This window comes from Vulpes vulpes, chromosome 14 (genome assembly GCF_048418805.1).
Source record: "Vulpes vulpes isolate BD-2025 chromosome 14, VulVul3, whole genome shotgun sequence".
Taxonomy (NCBI): Eukaryota; Metazoa; Chordata; class Mammalia; order Carnivora; family Canidae; genus Vulpes; species Vulpes vulpes.
In genome coordinates this window covers 71,443,057-71,470,806 of record NC_132793.1, presented here as the reverse complement: position 1 = coordinate 71,470,806, position 27,750 = coordinate 71,443,057, and the positions used below count along the sequence as shown (strand labels likewise).

The 27,750-nt window shown below is 33.5% G+C and overlaps 1 protein-coding gene across 2 annotated transcripts in view; it reads right to left on the bottom strand.

Moving 5' to 3' along the window:
• EDIL3 (EGF like repeats and discoidin domains 3) overlaps positions 1-27,750 on the bottom strand; it is a 388,297-nt gene that overhangs the window by 234,679 nt on the left and 125,868 nt on the right. Inside the window, exon 3 of one of the 2 annotated variants that reach the window (XM_072736863.1) lies at positions 10,028-10,057. The exons of the other annotated variant lie outside the window; for it this stretch is intronic. Coding sequence (XP_072592964.1) covers positions 10,028-10,057 — 30 coding nt within the window. The remainder of the gene's footprint in view (positions 1-10,027; positions 10,058-27,750) is intronic. 2 annotated transcript variants of the gene reach the window in all.

Sequence of the window (27,750 nt, the reverse complement as noted above, 5' to 3'; positions counted from 1 at the left end):
CCTATTTTATTCTTTTAAAAAATATCTACAAGGTCCATAAATTACTATAGTAATCAGATCATTATTTAAAAGGATAGGCAAAATTTTGCACACTATTAGGTTCAATTTTAGAATATATGCATAAAATTGAGTAACTTTGTATTGCTTTTACAACTGAAAGAAATATATGTTATTTAAAAGTATTTATAAGTGAATAAAAAAGCAAAGTTTGCTGAAGTAGAATAAGCACAAGTTTTCCTAGGGAAAGTTGAATCTGAATCTTGCATCTGTTACTTGTTAATTATATAACTTTGAGCATATTTCTTCATGCTTTAAAATTCAGTGTTCTCTTCTTTAAGTAGGAATATAGACAGATAGATGAGAGCGATAGATATAGATATATAGATATATTTTATCTTTAAGCTGTATTGCTTTATTGTGAAAATTAAATAAAATATTGTACATATAATAAATATTCCACATATTGCCTGACAATCATAATCAAAATAATAATAATAATAATAAGGCAAATAACACTGAGGATAAGGAAAGTAAAAATAACATTTAGATTCCCTATACTTATTACAGAATGGGGATCACGTGGTAAATAATGTATCATCACATTTGATCCCTATAGCAAACCTCTAAAGTGAGCATTATTATTATCCCATTTTACAGATGATGAGAATGAAAGCTATAAAAGGATAATACAGGAAGAAGACGGCTATTTATCTGAAGATAAAAGCACTAAAAGTATAGGTTCAGGATGGCCGGTCCAAGGAGTTTTATCTTGTCCATCATGAATCAGAAAGTTTAATGTCTTCTTTGAACCCACAAATCCCTGGAATATTAAATTAATACTTCTCAGTTCTCTATTTGTATTAAGCTTTGAAATGAAACTAGAGACAGCAAAAAAATGGGCCAGGCCAGACAACTGGAGATGGCCTTACAGATTAATCTAACCAATGTAGGTAGGATTAAAAATTAAAGAAGCTCAAAGTCTACATATGTACAGATAATGGAGCAACATGCATGTTATTGAACGTTAGAAATTATGCTTATTTGTTTTTCTGAAATAGATTTGTTGAGAATTAAAATATTTTACATTTACATAATTTCTATTTGCTCTCTATGATGATTAGACTTTATGTGTCAACTTGGCTAGACTCTGGTGTCCAGTGGTCAATACTAGTCTAGATGTTGCTGTGGAGATATTCTGTAGCTGTCTACAATCAGTTGACTTTAAAAAAGCAGATTAGCCTCCATAATAGGGGTGGGCTTCATCCAATCAGTTAAAGACCTTGAGAGCAAAACGTGAGGTTCCCCTGAGAAAAAAGAACTTTGTCTCAAGACTGTAACATAAAAATCCTATCTGAGTTTCCAACTGACCTGGCTTGCCCTAAAGATTTGGGACTTGCCAGATCCTACAATCATGTGAGTCAATTCCTTAATATAAATCTCTTTAGAGTTTATATTTTATGTATTTATATACATACACACATATATGGTTTGTGTTTTTATGTATTCATTTATTTTTAGAGAGGGAGGGAGAGAGAGAGTGAGCAGGAGTGGGGAGTGTTGGGGCAGAGGGAGAGGGAGAGAGAGAATCTTAAGCAGCTCTGATGTGGGGCTTGATCTCAGGACCCTAGGATCATGATCTGAGCCAGAATCAAGAGTCAGATGCTTAACTATCTGAGCCACCCAGATGCCCTTCAGTGGTTCTGCTTCTCTGGGGAATCCTGACTGATACACTTTCCATTTCCATTTGTATACCTTTATGACCATTTTTAAGAAATCTGATGGTTTTTCAGTATTTGAGTTTAACATTAACTTGGTTTTCATCTTTGTTTTTTCTCCCAGCATTCTAAAAGTTAACAGCATGAAATCCAAATATTATTAATTGAAATAGTATGAAATTTCTACAGACATTAAATCAAAATTTTATTTACACCTCTGGAGTTATTTTTCAACATCATGATGAAGGTGAGTTTCAAAAAGTTGAATTTTTAAAGCTGCAGCAATATGCATGCAAAGATTAAGCCACATTTTTTTTTCTCCAAGCTTAGAAAGGCTAATAAATTTGAATGGCCATTTTCTAATATTCCAAACAAAATTATTGTTTTGGCTATAAGTTCATGATAAAACATATTTATCTATAATAAGGTAATATCAGCCTGGGTTAAGCTAAGTAATGACAGTATCTAATACTCTTAGGAATTTTCTGGACAATGGAATTTACCATGATTGTCATTTTTTGGAATGTGGGAGAGGAAGATTACAGTCAGCATAAGAACTAGAGCTGAGTAACCTTAGTTTCTGTAGAAACAAGTCATTAAAACAAAAAAGAAAGATCAGTTCAATACACATAGTACATATGCATAGATATGGCAAGCACAAAAATGTTTTTAAGCACATGAAAGAAAAATAAAGTATATACTGAAACTGAGATTTTAAACAGTCTCTGTATACCGATCATCATTCTAGTAGCTGAAGATTCAGTATAAAATGATAAAAAATGTTTCAGGATCCCTGGGTGGCTCAGTGGTTGAGCGTCTGCCTTTTAGTTCAGGGCATGATCCCAGGGTGCCGGGATTGAGTCCCGTGTCAGGCCCCCTGCCGGGAGTATGCTTTTCCTCTGCCTATGTCTCTGCCTCTCTCTCTCTGTGTCTCTCATAAACAAGAAAAAAAAAATCTAAAATGCTGCAAATATTAATATAGACGTCAATATTACAGAGATGTGTATTGAGCTTATTTCTCAACAATCAGATTTCCAGAGTCTCCTAAGAATTTTTATAAAATAATATGAAAAACATACCAACGTGTAAAAGAAGGACTAAGAAAGTAAAAAATGACAAAGAGGTGTTATAATGGTTATTTCTTATTGGCTTTACTCATCATTGACCTAATATGTATCTCCCCTTCTCTTCCAAAAGAGTACCCTGATTCTTACTCATGTATATGACCCTTAGCCTCTGATCCTGAGAGAAAGCAGAAATCAACTTCATGCTCTAGGGGAATGGCGTGAAGAGCTGGTTGTTTTAGGGATGGTGGAAAGAATGGATCTAAGCCTGTCCAATTAGAGTGGATCTCAGGACTGTTGCTTTCTTTGTTCTCTCTGGATGTAGATAAAGGTGCACATAGCTACAGTAGCTTTTGGCATACATATCACCACTACAAGGGAAACCGGTTTGAAAATGAAAATAAATTTTATACCACAGAAGACAGAACAAAAAGATGGGGAAAGAAAAACAAAACACAGATTTTTAGCGATAACACTGAGCTACTCATGATCAATTCTCCAAACCAATAAAATCCCCTAGTATTCAAGCAACATTAAACTGACTTTTCTTTTAAAACTAAAAGCATGTCACAAAGAGGCATGTGGGTAGCTCAGTCAGTTGAGGTCCAACTCTTGATTTCTGTTCAGGTCATGATCTCTGGGTCATGAGATTAAGCTCCATGTCAGGCTCTGCGCTGGGCATGAAGCCTGCTTAGGATTCTCTCTGTCTCTGTCCCTTCCCACTACCCTCCTGCTCTCTCTTTCTATAAAATGGAATAAATAAATAAATTAATTAATTAATTAAAGCATGTGACATAATAACTTTTTAGAATGTATGCATTGCTAGATGTTAACATATACTACTGAAGAAATTATATCTTCAAGTTATAGGAGGGATTTTTGTTATTTCACATATTTCTTGGCAAAATTTTAACTTACTTCAAATTTACATTTATACTTTTTTGGGAAAGATGATAGAGAAAGATATGGAGTAGGTAATCTTCCAAATTCCCTACTGTATCATGATCCTATACTACAGTGAAATTTAACAAGTAAAAACATGAGAAAATGCTATCTACATAAAACAGATTTTAAATAAAAACTTTTTTTTTCTTACAGCTCAATATCAGTATCACATCTATCAATAAAAAAGTTCTGTTTTATAAAAAAAAAGTCAGTTCTATTTGGTCTTTTCACTAATGCCTCAGTAAACTGGACAAAGCTAAATCTTTAAAAGCAATGGTTTCTTCCTTATTTTATTGAGAATCTGCAAATAATGACTTCTGGTTTTTAGAGATCATAGCAATAAACTTCTGGTTTTTACATAAAAATTTTTAATATTTAAGCTTCCTTAGTATATCTTTATGAACAAGAATATACTTGATAAAATAATTAGTAAACTTGCTCCAGGCACTAGAGGGAAAATATATCTATATAGAAAAGGAGAAAATTTGTAACAAATGTAAGGCGAACAAAAACAAGGATATGAAGCTTTATTTCAGACCCCAAGGAAATAAAGTGCTAAGATCAGAATGCTAAAGCAACTCTTATTCATTAGAGAATAATATGGTAAGATATTATTCCTTTTCAAAATGCATGAGTTGTAGAATTATTGAGCAAAGTCAGCCATGCAGAATTAAATTTCATAAAAAAAAACAGGAAAGCAATCTAAAAGAAATCTATAGCATAGTTAAGAAAATCACAAAATTCACTATAAACAGAAGGGAAACTTTTGTAGGGCCAAAATTGAATATATTAAAAGTTAGTGAAAAATATCTAATCACTGTGTGTACTGTGTTTAGCTGCACAGATATGTAACATTTATTTTAAGCCTATATATACAAATACATATATACACACACAGACATATATACATATATATATATACACACACACATACATGGCTTATCCATATAATCATATATATGGTTTATCTATGAAGTCATAAATATATATTGATATATGTAAAACTATTGCTATAAATCCTTACTAATGTTAGTCAATGTTTTGTTACATGTGTAGATGATTAGTGTTCTTATGTGTACTTCCTCAATGGTCAAACTGATCTTTTGAAAGTTTAAACATATTAAAGGATTTGGAAGGAACCAGTAAAAATAATGATGCTCTGGTGTGCCCAATCACTATTGTCTGCATCTATCATGGGCATCACAGAGGTTACAGTAAATTTATCATAAACTATTGTATCCAGGTGGTAATGTCTATCATCACTACCAAGTGGGATCAAATATTGATAGTCCTCAAATACAGTTTTGCATTTAAGTAAATTATGAAATTTATAAACATGTAAAGAACAGTAGGGCTTTCATAGTTCAGTCTTTTAACATCACTACCAAGTGGGATCAAATATTGATAGTCCTCAAATACAGTTTTGCATTTAAGTAAATTATGAAATTTATAAACATGTAAAGAACAGTAGGGCTTTCATAGTTCAGTCTTTTAACATAGCTGATTGCTAAAAAGATTCTGTCTTTACATTCACCTGAAAGTTCCATTTAACTAATCATAATTTTTAGTCATTATTTGTTAGCTCAGTATTAACAGCTACTTTTATTTAAGCGCAAATCCAGTTCCCTTCTTTGATATTAAGAAAAAGTGACAAAGCAATTTTAAAAATCTCTCCTTAGGCAAGTGAAGAAAAAAAAATCAAGCTTTGTTTTTATGATGCTAGGAACAAAACAGTAAGTGGTTTTAATGTTAGCCACTGTCCTAAAGTAGAGTATAAGATCTCCACAAGCCATTTTTTTAGTGATTTTTTTATCCCATTTAATAACATTTTTCATTTCTGGCCCTGTTGCTATAATGATTTAATCAATTTGATCACTAAATGGTATTTCTAGAGAGGTAAAATAATAGCTAATAAGACAAAATAAATTAAGAGGAATGAGGAAATTTATATGAAAATAAGCTTGATTTAATATACCTTATGATTAATAAATTAAATTATATAGATTAGCTCATTTGTAGAAGTCAGTTTTCTAATGCAAATGTCTTAATTTTTTAAAGAACACAGACAAAAGTATTGGTATAATCAGTTTATGAAACCTGTCCCTATTATGAAATTTAAATAAAAGATAAATGAAAATTGGATTTGTGCAACTGAGTGGGAAGGAGCCATGGACTTAACTTTATTAAAGAGTGTTATTTTATGAAATTTAATCTAAATATTATTTATCACCTTTCAAAAGTTGTAAACTGATTTTGTTTCAAAGTTAGAAACTTATCTGTATTTCACATGCCCAGATACACACACACACACACACACACACACACACACCATACACACACTAATTACAAATCTTTGTTTTTGAAGGCATGTTTATTATGCCAAAGTCTGATGAATATAGGAGCACAGTTCTGAAACTATAAAGGAATAATTTATGTTACAAGGTCATAAGTAGATTCTGAAAGAGATTTCAAAAGAGAGCTTCCAAAAACTATTTGAGCAACAGCAACATAATTGGATTATACATATCACCTGTAAAGGTGATCCATTTGAAAGTACAGCATTTGTATGGCCACTCAAAATGTGAATCTCATTAGTTTGTAATTATTGCGATATAACCTAATTGAAGAAATTTTTGAATAGGTCACGGATGTGTTTTTATACTGAATGAAATAAGATGTTTAAATATCTGAGAATAAGATTCAACTAAGATAAATAAAGAGGAGGTCTCAGTAGTTACAGAAACAGGTGTTAGATGAAACTGCCCTAGTAACGCAGATGCTACAAAAACATGTTACTCTAGGCTAATGCAACCTATCAGAAGCTTCAGAACTGAATGATTAACAAGCAGATGCTCTTTATTCAAGAACAGGATATATCCCCGCGAGGAGAGATGCAGATGTGACATATTATGCTTCCTCCTCCACAAAATAACACAAAAGAAGCAGTAAGCACTTGCTTTTCTGCATGGCAATTAAGAAGTTCAAATAAGAGAAATTAGGCATATTTGAATAAAGACAGAATAAACTTAAAATATTGTAAACATTGTAATATGGAAACAGACTGGAGGGGTCAGTTATCTATTTTAATAATAGCAGTCATAATAATTCTAAATAAAAGGTTAATCAAATAGGCTCTATTATAAAGCAAAAAGCCTTTATCATTTTGCAGCATTATAACATGAGTAAAACACTATCTAATATTTCATTAATTTTTTCAGAGTTATACTGTCTTTCTGATTTTTTTTCATACTATATGTTATTCAAGATAGAAACCTAGAATTATTCTTTTCAGAAATAGTTTTGAACAATGAGAATTTGTCACACTGTGGAATTATGATTGATCTAATTCTGTGTACCTGTAGGGTACTTGTTATATGATACCCATACATTGCAAACATTTAATAAATAGCATCATTCAGTAGTAGTATCTATTAGGGACCTGCACTGATAAATCATGTGTAGATTTGCTTAAAACAAAGAATCATTCTTAATTTGTAATTCATACATTAGTAACTAATAATCAGGAGCCTATGACATCCCCATTTATTTTATTAATTCTTCTATTGAATTTTGAGGAGTAGCAGATCTCCTAATGGAAACATTAAAATTATTTAATTTAAAGAAATTAAAGTATGTATTTGAAGGAGTTACTGCCCAATAATGCTGTGAATCTGAAGAAAGTATAACAGTCTGATAGAGATATCATCTGGGAACATATAAATATTTTATTCAGGTAAAATTTGGGGGACAAACAAAAGATTGCATTTCATTAATGATTTAAACAGGATGGTGAAATCCCAGGAAAGAAAGAAAAAATAAAGGACCATACATGAGTCTGAGCTTAGAAAAAATTATTCGAGATAAATTCTGTTAATGGAAGAAGATAAAAGTAGAAACAGAGAATTATTAACCATATATGAAATAAATATATTCTGCATAATAGTTTTAAATGAAACATATATTTTTATAAATATTACTGGAAAAGACACATAAAAATATAATAAATATTCATTTAAGAAAAATGTTGAAAAAACTGGTGGCAAAACTTACCAAACAGTACTAAAATATTCAGTCCACTTTCCACAACTATTCATATTCCTTATTAAACCAAATTTTTACAAATCTCATTATAAATATTTTGTCAAAAGTTTTAATACAACTACACAATAATACTTTTTATTATACACTTTAAGAAATTAAAGAGAAAATATTTAACTCCTACTGGCAGTTTTTATATAGAAGGAGTGCCTCCTTTCCTAAACGACAAATTATCTCAATATAAATCTGTACATGAAATTAAAGTATTTCTTAAGAATACATTTGTTCAAGAAATATTAAATAAATTATTAATGAAAAAGAATACATTTGTTCTATTCTAAAAATCTATGCTAAAATCACAACAAAAACAACTGGTCGCGTCCAAATACAAAAATACTTTTAAACCATAATTTAACTTTATGATGTTCAGATCACTCTAGAGTAAAATAAATATTTAGAGTAAAAGTATTTAGTTGCATTTACCGAAAGATTTTCTTAGTAGGCAGATAAATTATTAAAACAACTTTAAAATAGTAAAATCACACCAAGAAATAGTTATATTATACTTAAATATTATTTATACTAGGTTGAAATTAATCCTCACTGTGAAAAAACAATAATATTTTTGCAATGACACCAAAATTGTTCGGCAGGCAACGAAGCAAGGTGTGAGGTATAAGATGGAAAAGGAATGAGCCTGGTCTAGAAGAGCATCTTGCTCATGAGGGCTGATACAAAGAGAAAAGTCAAATAAGGTTGAGAAATACAGAATCTTTGGGCAACCCTGTGAACACTATTGCCTCAAATAAGGGGAAAAAGAAGTCAGGAACTAGGCTGAGGAATCATATTAACAAAGGAGTCATATCACCAGATGAGTATGCTATAGAGTCATGCGATTAGGTTGCTCCTAAAAATAGGCTATACAATACTGACTAGACATGGAGATAATGATAGGGAGCTTTTATCATCCAAATCAGACTACAAATTAATGATATTATAAAAATGAAATAATTGAGAGTTTATCTTATTCTGTGATTCCATTATTAAAGGAATTAAAATAAGCATCATGTAATAAGGCATCCTTGGGGTTTATGAAAGATATTTCTTTTTTTTTCCATTGAATTTTTTTCCATTGAATTTTTTATCTTTTGAATTTACTCTTACAGGTAAAAATCCCCACTTTTGGAGGAAGGTTGAAATCAGGAAGTCTCTCACCAGTTGAAATAAGTTAGGTCTACAAATTGAAGTAAGACTACTCCGTATCAAAGTTCCAGTAACTGGGCTAGATTTCCCCCTCCTTCCTATAAAATCAGGCTGCCTTTTGTCCACTGGTTTCAGTAACCATTTCCTGTTTTTGTCTCTCAGATCTAAGGTCTTTCCTCAATTACTTGTCTAAGAAGGAATCTAGTGCTAAGGTCTCCTTTTTCTTTACATCCCAGCCTCTGACCCCCCTACATCTCAGGACTTGACTCCTTTTTCCTGATGTCACTGGTCTGCTTGGGCCTTTTATTTATTGCTAATCACAACAGCTGTGCTGGCTACTTTATCCTTATAAATGTGTCTGGTCTTTAGGCTCCTGGCATTTCTCTTTGATCCATCCCATTACCCTAGAACCCTGTTGAAAATACAGTGCCTTCTCTACCACTAGCATTCTTCATAGTATTTAGTTCAAACCTGAGCCTGTGCTTTGTGAATGCTGGTTAGCTGGATGAGAAGTAGAGTTATGATGCCAGCCAGGTTTCAGTATCACTAAGTCATAATGGTAAAAATTTGTTTTAAATAAAGTGAGTGTTTGAGACAAGAGTATGATTTTCATTCTTAAATTTAAATGAATAGTATGTTCAGTGTCAGTTATGTATTTGACAACGCAATATTCTATCATAGAAGATCATTTTATCATTTTCATCTTGCTTATTTTAGTATTTTTCTGCATATTATCATTTTTGTTTTTCCTCCTTATTTCATTATTTTTGGCATTTTTCCTAATGTTTTCATTTTCTCATTTCCTTATTATTTAATGTTGTGATATTTAATATTATGTTTTCCTCTGCAGGGTTCAGTATCAATTCTTTTCTCTTTTTATTTAAAACTTATAACCAATAGCATTTAATCTGGGACAGCATAATGGGTCCAAGAAATAAAAAAGTAAATAAAACTTCCAGTTTTCTGATTGAAACCTGAAAAAATACACTTCAAAGTATGAAGGGTCCATTATTGAGCGCATTAAATTAAATAGATATAATCTTAGCAACATAAGAACTTTACCTGCTGAAGTTGGCTCTTCTTCATCTGATGCTATGGTAAGAGGAAAAGAGGTGAAATGGGGATACGGAGAGGGTACGGGTGGATGGGGTGGGAAAGAGAGAGAGAAAGAGAAATTGAATATAAATATATTTTGCATTTTCAAACAATGACTATAAGCTCCTGACTTGTAATTTTGTGAATACATTAGCAATCTGTCATTAGATAATTAGATAATGACAAATTAATGGGTATTTACATTTAATTAACATTTATAAATTTTTATACTCTAAAATACATATTTATTAGAAAAGACCATTCCATTGTTTGGATCTGATTTTCTCTTCCTTTTTGCAAACAAGATTAAGTTTATTTAGTTTGAGTGTAAATTATTATGAATTATACTGTTTAAAAATATAAATGGTATACAACATATGAATACCCCACCATCACCGCTTTGTGGGAATTTTCTATTAGCAAAGAGAAATCAAAAGAGATTATTAATAGTAAAAATGTTGTTTCATGAAGTAGAAGTTATAAATCAGATCGGGGTTACACACAAGCACAGTCAACTTGCATGTACCACACACTTTAAGATTCAGAAGTGGTGATTCTGTGGTGAGGCCACAGGAACCTACCTATTGAAGGCTGACCCCATGTGGTTTTGACACACATGGTCTGCAACCCACAAATGATAACAGATATTCTAAAAGGAGAGGACACAATATGAAAATACAACTTAATGCTAAAGCAGTGGTTCATAATCATGAATTTATATCAGAATGCCAAACTCTGCCCCCCTCCCAAACCAATTAGTCAGAATCCCTCTCAAGGGTACTAACTTGTAGTTAGGATTGAGGCATTACTAGCTGATACCAGTATAAGGTAACATTAACTATAATTCAAAGTGTGAATCATTCTGATTTCTGCTTTTAGAGAGGGATTTAAAAAAAAAATTGGGGAGGGGTGCAGAGGGAGAGAGAGAATCTTAAACAGATTCCACACCCAGTGCAGAGACTAACTTGGGGCTCAATCTTACAACCCCAAGATCATGACCTGAGCTGAAATTAAGAGTTGGATGCTTAACTGACTGAGCCATCCAGGCACCCCAAGACATGACTAAATAACATCAACATAAGGTAACATGAATTATAATTCAAAGTGGGAATCCATCTGATTCCTGCTTTAAAAGGGAAGAGTTTTTAAGGGCAGTCAGACTCCAAGGGTAATAATCTGCTCTGTGTATATGGAGGATTGAGCACAGTGGTAATGAGTGAAGAGTTTATCTGAAGTTGCTTCACAATTTTGCCTAGAATCCACTTTTCACCATTACACCAGTACACACTCTGTAAGGAGGTATTTCTGCTCTGTGCACAAGTAGAGCTTACCCCAAATATTACCATTGAGTTATATGACACCAGCCAGTACTATTTCATCTGATTCATGAAGTTTTTTTTTTATTTTTATTTATTTATGATAGTCACAGAGAGATAGAGAGAGAGGCAGAGACATAGGCAGAGGGAGAAGCAGGCTCCATGCACCGAGAGCCCGATGTGGGATTCGATCCCGGGTCTCCAGGATCGCGACTCGGGCCAAAGGCAGGAGCCAAACCGCTGCGCCACCCAGGGATCCCCGATTCATGAAGTTTTAAAATAAAAATTTACTCAGCTGAATCGCTTGTAAAAGAGCTTTGTTCCCAGGTGATTTGTTAACCAAGGTATCACTGTGTAACCAGGGGGCAGTCTCTGATCTTTCCCATTAAGGTTACATGTGCACAGAGCACAACTTAGACTAACTTACTTGGTGTCCTGACAGTATTTCCCTCTCACATTGTTTGGCTTGTCTCTTTGGCACATAAAGGAATGGAGAGAGCAAACACAGTTGGCATGCATGGTGTGGAGAACATAAATATTTAAAAAGCCATTTACTGCTTTATTATGTCCAAAATATATCATAACATGTTTGAAGAGGAAAACTGTCAGTAGCTTCCAGGAATTCCCTTTTAGGAAAATACCATAAAGCCTTGAAGTACTCACTTAGGTGGTCATTGTTAGTAAAAGTCCGGAGATTGAAAGTGTGAAAAAAAGCCCCAACCACTTTATGTGTGTGAACTCAATTTGTAAAGCTATAATGAGATGAAAATTACTCATATTTGATAGATACAGAGGATCAGAGAGACTGAGCAATTTGTCTAAGGTCAATTTGAATTTGAGCTCATGTCAATGTGACTTTCAAACCAAACACTTTCTACTATGCCTACTGTCTCCCAAAGTGTTGATTCAGTATACACTATAAGAGAAAGAGAAAAAGGGGAAAGGGCCATAGAATGAGGACTGGCTAGATCTCTAATAGTGTTCCTTGGACAAGCATCAGGGAGAAAAAAGAACCCTGGCTGTAGGGACCAGAAAGCTCCTTTAGGTCCCTTACAGTCTACAGATAGACACAGGCAGGTGGAATTTGGAGTACACAGTTAAAATATCCTAAACATGAGATGCCTAAGGAAGTAAGATTAGAAATGCTAAGATTTTTATCCCTCCATTGTATATGGATAGGCAAGAAATGTTAGCAAAGAACTAGCCAGCACAGAAGCAAAGACAATTCCAAATTTATAGAGGTCTTAGCAATTAGAATGTCTTTTTTTTTAAGATTTTATTTATTCATGACAGGCACAGAAAAAGAGAGAGGCAGAGACACAGGCAGAGGGAGAAGCAGCCTCCATGCAGGGAGCCCGACGCAGGACTCGATCCCGGGTCTCCAGGATCACCCCTGGGTGGAAGGCGGCGCTAAAACGCTGGGCCACTGGGGCTGCCTGCAATTAGAATGTCTTAAAACCAAAGCCTGTGGGGTAAGCAGTGCACAAACCTACACTTAAGCCTGTAATATCTAAAAACATCTTTTTAGCAAAGGCACATACATAAGGGTATTACTATTAATTCACTGTTGCAGTTACCTCTGGCGAAGATGGCCTTGTAGGTTGCTAGCTACATTACCAAACAGAGCATCATGAACTATTAATGGGCAGCTAGAGCCCCAAAGGTACAAATAAGCCTCAAAGTAGACATTAGTGGCCTATTTAGTGATATTTAAGTGAAATGATTACCACAGAAGATAATGCCATGCTACGCAAATGATTTTTCACTTTTCCTATTTGCTTCTCAGAATTCATGAAATCGGCAAATCAAAAAATAAGTCTCTGTCACAGGCAAGTTCCTTTAATCCTGGAAATTAAAAATACATGTACTGGGGTCCCTGGGTGGCTCAGTCAGTTAAGGGTCTGAATCTTGACTTCAGCTCAGGTCATGATCTCAGGGTCAAGAGATGGAGCCCCACATCAGGCTCCACGCTCAGCACAGAGTCAGCTTGAGATTTTGTCTCCCTCTTCCTCTCCCTCTGCTCCACGCCCCCCACCCTCACTTATGTGCTTTCTCTCTCGAAAATAAAATCTTTACAAACCCCACCCCCCCCCCACCATGAAACACATGCACCAACCAAAACAAAACTGAACAAATAACTCTGTATTGCTCAGCCTGGTCACAATGCGGAAGGATGTACTGAAACAATGGTGACAATAGATAGACAGTCAATGTATATATCTGATATAGAGAACTTAGCTGTGTGGTCCTCTTATTGCTCATAACAGAATTACCCTGGATGTTCATTAAAATGCCCCCGATCTACTAAATTTGTGTGTGGTAGTTCAGATTTCTGAATTTTTAAAAAAGTGCAACACGTGACTGTTACTAAGTCTAAATGTTGAGAATGATGGCTATACTTATCAAGACTTGTTGTAGTAGGAAACAGCCAAGGATGCAGCTGTTGGGACTGCAGTAGTAAATTATCAGCCTTATAGGAAACCTTCACAGTGTGTACTGTGGTTGCTTCACCAGCTCTCAAAGCTCTTTATCTTGTATTGAATCTTGAGGTTTATTTGCATATCTACTTCACAACTTGGGGGAAAATGACTTCTCCTTTGGATTTAGAAGGGAAGTTTATATCTCAGAACCAAATAAATCCTTTCCATTTTCCTGGCCTCCATTATTCATCTAGGTAAGCATATAACCCATTTGGGGACAGCGATGTGTGCAATCAAGTCTGTGTGTGCCTGGATGACATTCCACCACAACTACAACATTGTGGGCATTGCATTCCGAGGGCAGCTGGGCTTTCAGCACATAATTTTTCCACAGAGCTCATGACCACATTTTGATACAATAAACCTGCCCTGATTTTGAAACTGGTCACTGTTTATTCAGGATGGTCTAGCAGTGTACATGTTCGTGAACTGGGTTAGTAGGTGGCAGGAGGAGGAAACTTGCGGACTTCCCTTCCTTCTTTTCTCCCCACTTCCCTCCCTTTCTCTTTTGTTCCACAGGATCAACTGTCAAGAACAATAATTACCCAAACCCAAAGGGCTGTGTATTACTCTGATACACATATGATATTAAGACACACATACTTCTTCACTGGACAGGCTTTAGTTCAATATGGTATCAACAATTCTTGTCTCCTCTCTTTGTCTTATCTTTGGGTATTTTAAATAAACACCGAGGGACACCTCAGTGGTTCAGTCAGTTAAGTGTCTACCTTCAGCTCAGGTCATGATCCTAGGGTCCTGGGATTGAGCCCCACATTGGGGTCCCTATTCAGCAGCATGTCTGCTTCTCCCTCTCCCTCTCTGATTTCTCTTGCCCTCATTCTCTCTCAAATAAATAAACAAAATCTTTAAAAACACAAAAAACTCAAAAACCATCCAATTGTATACCCAGTGTGGCTCACCATCAAATAGGAATAGTTCATTATGAAAGATGTAAAATACATCTCTTAGCATATTATAATCTATTTTACATAGGGATGTTACTCAATTCATATTGACTTATGGATCATTTTGTTTGCTATATTATAAATCTAGTTAGTTATAAACAAAATAAGCTCTGCAGCTTTGAAATTATCTCTGTAATTCATTATTTCCATAAACAAAGAAACAAGAAATATATATTCTTAAACTCTGATAATATTTCAGAAGTTTTTATTCAACGGCAGTAATGAAAAAATAACAATGATATTTATGTATGATTATTCATGTTTGCCCAGATATTAAATGTTAAAAATATGAATGTGTATGCTAATGTATATGTAAGTCTGTGTGTGATTACTAAAGCAAAGCAAACTATCATTCAAATTTGTGAACTCAGTCATTTAAACAGGTTGTAGAGTTGCTTCTATAAGTATTCAGAGATGCATTTAGAGATAGGTTTTGGTTTATATGGTTTTTGTTTTATTATTTGTGTGTTCATTTGTTTTTTGGCCAATGGCCCAAAGAGGACATGCTTTAGGACTTAAAAGTTGCCATTACGAATTTCTTCCTTGTGAAAATACAAAGAGGGATATTCTCTCCTGGCCAAAGACTTCAGATAGCAAATGGTTTGGTCAGTTCTATACTCTTAGAACTGCAGAATATTTGGGACACAATGCAATGTATTTGCATTGAAAATATTTAGAGAATTACAAAGTCTTCTCTATTCTATCAGTTTTTCACATGCGTTTTGATTCCTGTTCCAAATTTGGAAAATGCCATCTATTTGAGTACAGTTAGTAATATATAATACATGTAACTATGTATACATATAGTTGTATAAGTACATATTTGTACTCCATCGGATTAGGAGTACTATAAGGTCAGGGCTGTGACTTTTTGCTCACCATTATAACTGTAATTTTAGAATAATGTCTACAATGTTGTAGGGCTCAGTAAACATTTGTCAAAAGAAAGAAAAATATGAATAAATATTTAATACAATCCTCTCTGTTGCTCAATAAAATTCATGTTTCATTAAGCTATGTTACTAGACTTACCAAAGAGAAAACCTTACATCTTCATCTATGTTTTAGTTATATAGCTCTATATATAATTATACATATACTAACTTATATAGCTATATAGTAATATAAATCAGATTTACAAAAATAAATAAATAAAAAATAAATCAGATTTACTTTCTTGAGGAGGAATAATGGTTAAAAAGACAATACTTGCTCTAATGACCATTTGATCATCTCACGAAAAAATAAATCCGTGATTTTAAACTAACTCAAAAAAGCATCAAACTAATGCTTATTAGATAAATAGATTCATTAAAATAGAACCACAAAAACACTTTCTATGTTTAGTAGTGATATAGCTCACATGGGTTTCACAATCCAGTTAAACAATGAATCATGTTAACAGCAATTAGCAGTGCATTTGCGATTTTCTCATTTTGGAAATAGGTACAAATGGGAAAAATAATTTAAAAAATGAATGGAAGCTTTAGTTCCATTGTTTTGCCACTGAGTTAAAAAATACATAATTTATAAAACTAAACCAGAATATTGGGAAGTTGGGAAGTAACATGACTCATCTCCCAGTTAGTATTAAAGAGACTTTGGGGACATCATTAGGATACATTTTCTTACTTAAAGGAAGCACTAAAGATCTTTAAACTAGCTGATTTGACACTACAAAGGCCTTATAATTCAATATTTCATGTATCTGTTCAATTGTCCTCAAATATCCTTTTTTCTATGTGTTCTCATTCCCTTTCCAAATTCATCCTACCCTTGTAGGTTTAATTCAAATCTCACCATCCTCACACAATACATTAGTATTTATTTTAGTCTCCAGATTTGTGTAGTTGTCCCCTTCAATCCCCCACTGATTTTTAAACTATAACCCAAAGCCAGATTGAAACAAAATAGAGGTATTTTCCAGTCTTGTTCCCAAGCTGGTCCTTATCTACTATCCTTCATTCAGAATAACAGTTATGTGAACTGTTAGTATATAGTACCATATATATAAGTGCACATAATTGGTACTGAACATTTCTGGAAAGCTATCCAATATTAGAGATGAGAAAATGAAGGCTGGTAAGTGAATTTAATGCCTGGTTTTTACATGGTTATGAGCCATGTAAAGTAAGGATTGGTAATTAAACCTAAGGTGTCCTAAGAAAATTTGTGGACAGATGGAAAGAAGAAACTTGAGAAGGATCAAGCAGATCAACAGTTGATATGTATATGACTGCTCAGATTATATTGATTTTAAATATAATTAATTCATAATCTTTCTGAAAATTTAATATAGGAGAGAGGAAATAATTCTGCAAAGAGAATGCTGTGTTATGTGACCAGGGAAACCATGCACCAGAGGTTACATGCACATAATATGTAACATTGAAATGGTTAAAGCACACATATTATTTTGTTTCACAGCACTGACAGAAGGAAACTGCTACCATAGGGTCATTGTTTCATGGATTTCTACTTTGTTTCTATGTGGGAAACTGCTCACTTCAACCTCAAGTCATTTCCATAAGTCTGGACAGATGCACTAATCTAAAAAGCAAATCTGTTAAAACCAAAAGAAGAAAAAACTAAAAGGTAATGGAGAGACCAGCAATATTGACACAAAACCCTAAGTGACAGCATCCACTTAAGGAAACCACAGAATCATTGCACATAAAATTTTAATGTCAGAAAAGATATTGTGATTATGGGGTTGACCAAAAAAACCCCACCAAAAACCAGAAAATCAAACATTGTCAAAATGGGTTAAGGTTTGCATTAGGAATTAGAAATATATTTATTAAATTATCTAAATTACTAAATAACTCATCATAAACTGAATTATGAAGTAAAATTTATATGCATATGACTTGTATTATGCATATAGTGTATAAACCAGTAATTATATTTTTATTTATAATATAAACAAAAAGGATTATACAACACATGCTGTTCTATAACTTGCTTTTTCACTATTTGCACATATTTTTCTGTCAATATACTCAGTGAATAGGGGAATATTTAATAATGTTCTGTTTTATGGACATACCATAACTTATTTAACTGTTGAATGATATTTGGATGGAATCAAGGGTTCCTTTCTTACAAATAATATTGCAATGAATAATCAGACTCCATTTGAATAGTGACAGAAACATGAAACAAAAATATATGACCAAATTTCATTAAATAAATAAGCTCATAATACTATGTACAATATAAAATATTTACTCTTTATAAATAAGGCTTTTAAATGATCCTCTTTTATGCCATCAGCCTATATATAGTGATATGCTTGTTAAATATATTGGACAATATGATATTTGTGCCTTCTTCCTGTGAAAGTTACTCCCACTATAGAGGTACCATTATTGGTGACCAAGTAGAAACTTCAGCATCCCATGTCCAAATAGTAAAAGACATAGAGAGAAAAGAAATGACTGAGCTCTGTAGCTGGGCAGATGCAGCCTTAGGGTTGAACACTGAGTATAACATTCTTATATTAAGTAATAGAAAACTTCAGTATTTTAAGAAAAATAAATGGTGGCCATTTGAAAACAGAAAATTGCTTTATTACAAAGTCTTTGCATATAATGTATGTGTGCACAAGCAAATATTTAATATGTTACAGTTATTTCAAAGATGATATTTTACTACCTTTGAGATTTGCCTTTTAACAAAACATCATTCCTTTTTTGCTGCTTATATTACAAAGAGGAATTCAGAAATTTTATGATGGCTTTGAAATGATGAGTTCCCAAAATACAGTTCCATGTACTTGGCTTAATTAAAATATCTCTTGAAACTCAAAAGATGAAGGGGAAAAAATAGTGGGCAGGTCTAATTTGAATAGAGATGTGATATCGCTGGTAGATCTACGTTTCTCTTTGGTCGAAAGGACTTATTTTTTTTCACATAGTTTGAACTCATCCCAAGGACACTAACTTTAAGAGATAAAGCACAGCTTCCACTTGCCTATACAGAACCCAACTTATCTAATGTGCCACTGACTTATTCATCAGTCAGTTAATGACTGCTAAAAAGGATTGGATTTTTCTCCTACCTGTTAAAATAGAAGTTAAAATTAAATGCTTTCTCTTCGGAATCATTAGGATCTTCTTTAAAGGAAAATAGTCAGTGTATCCACATTCAGGCATTAATCAAATGACATTGACAATGTGATTTCCCTATCTGCAAAACTGGTCTCCCTAGGCCAAATTTTTCCTTAATTGAAATGTCTTTAAAGAACTCAACTGATAAAAAAAAAAAAAAGTAGACAGGTCAAACTTTAAGACAATGAAATCGAATAATGGTACAGAGCTATTCAGGGAGGTCCCAAGCCCCATTGTTCTTGTCTTTGAGGTTATTTTCAGGTTGTGAAAGCATACTATTAACTTCTACTCTTCCAAACTGTCAAAAATAACACAAAAGAGTCAAGGAAATAATCTGTTCAGAAAAGAGGAGGTAAGCAACTTTGAAAAACAAAATTTTAAATCCAAACCAGACTCAAAGGTCACTTAGTCCAATCTGCCAACTGAAAAAAAATCTAAATATGCCTTCAAAACTTCTAGTGGCAGGGAACTTATAATTTCAAAAAGAAACGTGTCACATTGCTCTCCCAGGGCTAGCCTCTGGAAAACAATGGAACAATATGACTCTTTTTTTGACAGAACAGTCATTCAAATATCTGAAGATGAGTATCATACACCTCATAATTTTCTTCTTAACTGAGGTAAACATCTCCATTTAATTTCATATATCATGGAATACACCCTGGTCTTCATTTTTTTTTAACCTCCTGCTGATAAATTCAAATTTGTCAAGGTCTTTTGAAATATAGTAACATGAATTAGATCTCCAGAGCAGATCTGACTAGGACAAAATACAATGCCCTTATTACCTGCCTTCTTTAGGCTGCTATATAACAATTAATAATTCAACACTGTATTAGCTACTAAAAAAGTAAAGAATTCATTTCCTTTTTCTCCTTCTTTCAGCTGTACCTTATACTAATTCCTAGAGCTAGGGACCACAATCTTATCTTGTTCTTGTCTGAGAGCAAGATTGGGCAGGATAAAAGGGGGAGGGAGGTAGACATGTGACAAAGGAGATCATGCTTGGGATGAGGTCAAAGGAGAATATGACTGGCTTTCTAGCAATGTTAAAAGTATTTTAGCAATAGGAAAAAATTACAAAATTTTGCACTAAGCAAAGCCTTAAAATTATTCTTTTAATCTTTTACTTTCTCTCTAGCAAAGAAACTGGTTTATGTTTATCTCATACACAGTTGCTAAATCCACAGACAAGAAAACCAAACACTTGTCTTTACTGTAACAGTTTCCTTAAGTGTTTGGATGAGATAACCATCCAGCATCCAGGTGAATATAAATATTTGATGGCTTCTCGTGGGATTTTCCACATGTCAACTCACATTTACAGTCACAGAAGAGTATCCTAGAAACTACTGTTAGACCTTTATACTGAAATTAATTTCTGGTTAGAAATCCTACGTTAGAAACTAGCACTAATTTCAGTAAAAAAGCCACATTCAGCCTTTCCCAAATCAACTATCTATTAGACCAAGTCTTACTGAAAACAATCACAGCAATTAATGAAATGAATAAAAGATCTTGGAGGCAGGATAAAAATGTAAAAGAGAAAAATAGTAGAATTGAATCCTCAAAAGAAAAGCATGAGGTAGTACTTAAAAATTACCCCAAATACATTCAGTGAAGTGTTTGTGTTTTTTTAAGATAATGTTTGTATATTTCAATAATGTATTATTAAAAGAGATCATAGAATCATGATCCCGGGATAACTTTGTTAATAACACTGAAAACAATATTATGAGAATAGTCTAAGAGGATGACTGGAGGTCCTATGAGATATAGGTCCCAGTCACCTCGCTGGTCTGGCTCCCAGTCATTCCTAAGAATACCAAATAGTCTAGGCAACAACTAAGGCTAATTCTTCCAGAAGTTTCCCAAGTCTCTCATCTTTTTTGCATTTGTCATCCGGCATTTTGCTTAAAATGTTCCCCTCTAATAACTTTGCTGGTGAACTACACTTCCATTCCACCCAATTTTAAAAGCTATTTTAGCTGTGAAATCTGATCCCTGGACTCAAAGTGACCTATCCTCCTTGCTACCTATTGCACTTTATTCTCTTCTTATGATGAATATTTACTGCATTGTGTAATGGCTACTGATGTAGGTGTTTTATAATTCTTTTTCAAATAGAAGTATCTCAAGGGCAGGTTTTTTTTTTAATTTTTGGGCCACAGACAAAGGGGAGATTAGCCTCTGGGGGTTAGGAATAGCTTTTAAAAGATGCTCAATAATAATTGGTTAAATGGAACATCCTAGTGGTCTTTTCTACTCTGTGATTCTGTCTTTATGCAAAGCCACAAAGAGCTTATTGTTGATCTATCACATCTAAAAACCTAGTATTGATATGGTATCATAAATTTCAGCTTGGTATTTATTATACCTTTACAGATTCCCATTTTGCACTCTTACAAAGAAAAATCAATTCATAAGTTATTTGCTGTAAGCATAAGGAAAGCTATACTCCTAAAAGGCCAATTCCTAATTATGCAAGCATTACTTACATTACTCATAATTTTCAAATAATAAAACATAGGGTTCTCTTTTTCCCATACTAAGTAAGGTGATTTATCAAATTATACATTGAAGGAAAGAAATTTTTGAAAAATTAAAAGCTGACAGCTAAATTGCCCCCAGTTTGCATATTCAAGCATAAGCAGAAAAAATCCTGACATAAAAATAATAGATCAGGATTTATTGGACATCTTGATAATGTTATTAATGACTAAAATGATAGAGGAATATTCAGGAACTTAGAAGTCTGATTTTTGCATGTAGCCTCTGAATTGTCTATAAGATTTTATAACTTCTATATAGCTCTTATTATAAGGTAGACACTTTTCTTAAGAGTCTTACAAATTTAATTCGTTTAATTTGAACAAAGCCTCTTCCAAGTTGGTACTATTACTACCCTGATAAGGCTACTAAGGCATTAACAGGTTAAGCAACTTGCCCAAAGTAGCAGAGATAGTAAAAAGAAGAACCAGGATTGAATTCAGTCTGGCTGAGTTCTTAACCAAAATACAATGACGCAATCTCTTAAAGAATGTGTTACCACAGTTCTAAGAAAGCATGCTCAGCATGTGACAAACACTGTAATTAAGGTATTATTATAATTACTATTATATCTCCAGGTTCATTTATTGTTTCAAAATACTCATCCCCATATATGTAACAGGCACAGTTTAATTTGAACACAGACACTGGACCATGGAGAATGCATGGGATGAAACCTCAGACTTAATACCTGTCTGCCTGCCTTTGAGCAGAAATCTATGACCTTGGTCTAGTCATTACATTTATCACAGAATCACTTTCCTATTTAACATTGAGCCTGGTATTAGCTCAACTGTTTATTTCAAGGTTATTACAAGAATAATATGTATATTAGCATTTTAATGAATAGAGTACTCTAAAAATACAAGACATTATTAAAGAGAAAGAGTGAGGAAAAAAATGTCCTTGGCATTATGGTGATTGGTAAACCACATAAAAAGACTATCTGCCCACCTCCTTCAATGTTCATTACGTTTGATAGCCAGCATGCCTGGTTGTGAGGTGAGCCTTACCACAGAACTGTGGGGTCACGACACTACTCTGAAGAACAACAGAGCTCAGCTTCTATCACTTAATATTAGTGGAAGTTGACCTCAAAGGTCAGAACATGTTCTAGGATGTACCCTGGTATATCCATTGCCTGGGGGAGTCAAAGCCACTGATTGAAAGAGAGTTGAACGACACAAACAGTATTTGCCCTGTTGAAAATGTTTGGTAGCTACTATGTCAATAAGTAACAGCAATGAGTTCTCTACTCAATCCCTCTCCATGATCTGGATGAAGCACTTGGGTTCTGATTTCTCAATTAAAATCTTACCAGATAAAAGTCTTGTGGAGATTTTGCAACATGCCAAAAAAAGAAGGGGCTAATTCTTATTTGAAATTTGCTATTGGGACGCCTGGGTAGCTCAGCAGTTGAGCGTTCTGCCTTTGGCTCAGGGCTCAGGGCATGATCCCGGGAGTCCAGGGATCAAGTCCCACATCGACTTCTCTGTGAGGAGTCTGCTTCAATTTTCCAAGGGTTAGCACCAAAGAAAACACCCTAAGACTGGCTCCATCTTTTGCTGACGAACCAAAATTGTATCCTCCTTACTTTATTTTCCAAGCCTTGATTAAAATAAAATAAAGAGAACAATAAATACTGATTGTTGTGCATTTTAAATCATAGTTTGGTGAGTTTTATACTTTCAAAGGGAAAAATTTAATATATTCCAAAGAGGAATCTGCCCAAATTCTCACTCATTATATGACTCATTTAAAAATTATGTGTTGTCACTGTACTTTAAATAACATGGATTACAGAATCTGCCTCCACATAAATACTCTGATTTAGACAAACTGTCTTAGAGTACAAAGTTACCTTGACGTGTCGTCCAATTTTCCTATGACTTCAGGCACTGTGGCCAAATAAACCTTCGCACAATGACAGCCACTTGAAGCTCCTTGAATAAGGATTTTATGCCTTCCATTTCATTGTAGTAACCATAACAAATAGCCTGATTTTAGCACACCGTAGGTCCCAATAAAGATCTGGTGATTAATTACTTTATCTAACTTATGAACATTAAATATACTACAGGATTTCTAATAGCTGTAAAAAATAAGTTTCAATCTATCAAGACACTTCTTTGCAATGAATTTGTAATGCGTTATTCATCTCTTTCTCTTCATTCTATTTTCAACTAATGGTAAGAGGAAAGATAAGAGCAAATGCTCTATGATTCAGCCAATAGGCTTTCAGTTTCCACAGAGTACTATTAATCATTTTCTCACTTCCCACCTTTATCTAACCTTCTTAGAATTTCTTTATCCAGTTATCTTACTCTACTTTCTTTAGAGCCGTTATTTACTACTTTCCTGACTAGTCTTTCTAGCTGGCTATATCCAGGACAAAACCAATGTACATGCTATTCACTTTTCTTCCTGATGATGGCATTCAGCAACTCAATCTAAAGATAATTCCTTTTTTCATTGTCTTCTTTCTCTTGTAGTCAAAAGAAGAACAATTGCTCATTTTCCAGCAACATGTCAATTTCCCTGACATGATAAAATATTAAAACCTTGTCATGATTGCTCAAAAGTAATGTTACTTTTTGGGGCACCTGGGTGGTTCAGTTGGTTAAGTGTCTGACCCTTGATTTCCTCGCAGGATCTTAGGGTACTGAGATCAGCCTGAGTTGGGCTTTGTGCTCAGCGGGTAATTTGCTCAAGGTTCTTTTCCCTCCGCCCCTCTCCATACTCTCTTTCTCTTTCTTAAGTAAGAAAATCTTCTAAAAAAATTTTTTTTAAATAATGTTATTTTTAATGTTAATTTTAAACCATTAATCAAATATGTAATTAACTGGATTAAAAAGAAACAGTATAAATAATTGTTAGACTCAAGAAAAGAGATTCATGTTGAAAATTAATAAAGAAGAGAAAACCATATAACTATAGGAAAAGTCTTAGGATTGTTGGGCATGTTTTAACTGTTTTATGTCATCTATGAGTCCCTTATAAACCTCTTTTTCATGAAAGTACTCAACCTGGAAGGGAAAATTTTTCAAGAAGTTAATGATAAATTTGCCACTTAACCTATTACTTTAAAACAGCAATTTTCAGTTTCATAAATGTGTGGAAATTTACATTTTGGCAGTGTCAGAACTGACTTCATGCCATTCCATTTGGAATCTGAATAAAAGAACAACTTAATGTCATTTTCCATTTTTACTTTTCTAATTTTTCAATATATTTCCTAAAATGAACAGAAAATGATCAAATTTTTCCCTTTTTAAGAGAGCTTTCACTTTTTCCTCCCTTATAAAGAAACAGATTTACCTTCATAGATAGTAACACAAAAATACATATCTACAAACATATTTACATGTTCATTAATGTTCTGCATTGCCAATAAAAACTGTTAACTTTTAAAAATTAAAAAGTAAAAGAAAAGCAACTAACATTTTATGGTAGACTGTAAAACCACCCACAAATTCTTTTTTCCCTTCTTGCATCTTAACCTTTTCAATGTGACGTGGTCAGTCCTCCTACCAAAACTGTTGTTAGCTAAAGTGACATAAACTGGGAATGGAAAAGTGCTTATAATTTGGGCCTGATCTTTCTAACTGCTCTTTCCCTTCCACCACCACATAAGGAAGCCTGATCTAGTAGAGACAAGTTATCATGTTCCCTACCATGTTCCACTACCCAGTACCAGACAATCAAAACACATTTACTCTCAACTGAGAGATAAATGGTTGTTTAAACCCACTAAATTTGTAACGATTTGTTAAACAGAAAAGCACAATGATGCACACTATCACTTCATTCACCAAAGTATTTAACCCCAAGCCGCAGAAAGGGTATACTCTCAGAAAGAAAAAAAGACGATGGTTAAAATGGTTAAAATGGTATGTATCAGTATTTCTTTTAACAGTTTACACTTCTTTTCTTATAAATAAAAACTTTACCACAAATTGGCTCTTATCATTCTTCTGGGCGAGAGAGGAGTTCTGTAACTTGACATTTACTATGATTCTTTGATGTTCTCTACTTTGTGGGTTTTTTTTTAAGTTAATATATGATTATGAGGGCTTGAAATTGCAAGGTAATAAATTCTATCATTATAATTAACAAAAAAAGTAGAAACATTTTATTTATTTATTTATTAAATATTTATTTATTTTGAGAGAGTGTATGTGGCGAAGAGGGAGAGAGAGAGAACCTTAAGTAGACTCTCTGCTGAGCATGGAGCCTAATGCTCTATCTCAGGATTCCAAGATCATGACCTGAGCTGGCATCAAAAGTTGGATGCTTACCTACTGAGCCATCCAGGTGATCTTAAAGTAGAAACATTTTAAAATTAAGAAGAGAATTGTTTATAAGGTATGCTATAGAAATATTTACATATGTAAAAAAAATTAAGTTTCTGTAGTATATACAAAATAAATGGCAAAAATTTACCCTTAAATCATTAACTCTGCCATCTTAACTGTACAATTCTATTTGTTTACAGGAACACATATTAATCCTTCTTATTATCAGAAAAGTTAAATAAATATAACTCTGAAAATGAAATCCCCTGAGTCTAGTTGACTGGGAAATTTCTTAGCAATCATCCATGGCTAGCAGTTTTTGAGAAACTATTTTAGTCTATGCAAAATAGCTCTCATTATGATAATTTCTAGAAATATGGATTCAATCATAAGATATCCTTCCTTAGTCCAAGAAGTAATCTTAAGGGGGGAAAATCTGACAACTATTCATAATTTTATCTAACATAAATAATTTAACTGAAATTTATCAAATCTCTCATTTTGTAACCAAAGTTTAGAAATCTAAAAATAGCCTTGCTCTACCCAAGAGATCTACTTAAAGCTTTTTAACATTCCGGTATTTCATGATCACTAACAAGAAGTCTTTTAGAGATTGTCAGCCTCTATTATGCTACTTGATGTTCTGACCGTGATCACCTTCTAAAAGGTAAACATGAATACAGCTATTCATGGGGTAAGATACACAGTGAAAACTGTTGTTGTTTTTTTTTTTTAATTATGAGACTTTATGTTTCTGGCATAAATGTAACCAATGTCTTATAACAAAATGGAAGTAGGAGGACAAATTATCAGTGATGAGATCTGAGGGCCACAAATTTAAAAGAACCTGCGTTCACGTTGGAAAAGGAATACCAATTACCAAAGGAAATAAGTTTGACTAGAATATGATAGAAGAGGACAGGAGAAGACAGAACAGGATGAAGCACCTTTATGTTTATTAATTTTTCTAAATGAGAAAACCTGGTCAGAAGCCAATGCCACTACGAGAGGATAAAAAGGAAGAATTACAAATGACATAATCCACTGCCTTAGCTACCCTATATTGAACTACTCTCATCACACAAGTACCCGGAATTTTTTTCTAAAAGTGACAATGGATTTTAAATTACTACCAAATGCCAATGTTTATGTCCTTTGGTTTCAGAGTGATAGTTTTAAAAGATTAAATGTATACTAGATATAACTGAAATATTAATATGAGTCATCTAGTTTAGCTTATTCTTAGTAAAACACAAGCTTAAGTTTTATGGCATATTTCTGAATCATAATGACATTACAATTGCATCTTAAAGGAAAAACTTCTCTTAGTTCAAACTCCTCTTTCAAGTTACATCCTCTCTCACTATACTAACGTAATGAATTTGCCTCAGTTCCACTCTCTGTTCAAACACCAACCAACTTCTTGGTCTTTTCTAATAATCCTTCCTAAAAATATACCTCCTCTTATTCTCCCTCATAAGTGTCTTTTTTTTATAGAACTTACCGGGATAAGTATGATGGTTTACTCTCTAATTACCCATTTAATTAGGATATCTATACAGGCAAAGCCTATTTTTCAGGGGTTATATCCTTAGTGCCAAGAATAGTGTCTGGCATAGAGTATATATTCAATAAATATTTGATGGATAAACAAATTAAAAAAACGGTTGAATGTTATAGCTGTTTTTTTAATTAAAGACAATTTTGGGGGGCAGTTTTAAGTTCACAGCAAAAGAGGGAAAATTACAGTGCTTTCCCATATAGTTCCTGACCCCCACATATGCATAATGTCTCCCCATTATTAAAATTCCTCACCAGAATGGTGCATTTATTACAATTGATGAACCTACATTTATACATCATAATTATCCAAAGCCCAAAGTTTGCAGCAGGGTTCACCCTTGGTATTGGGTATTGGATGGATTCGGGTAAATGTATAATGACATGTATTCATCATTATAATATCATG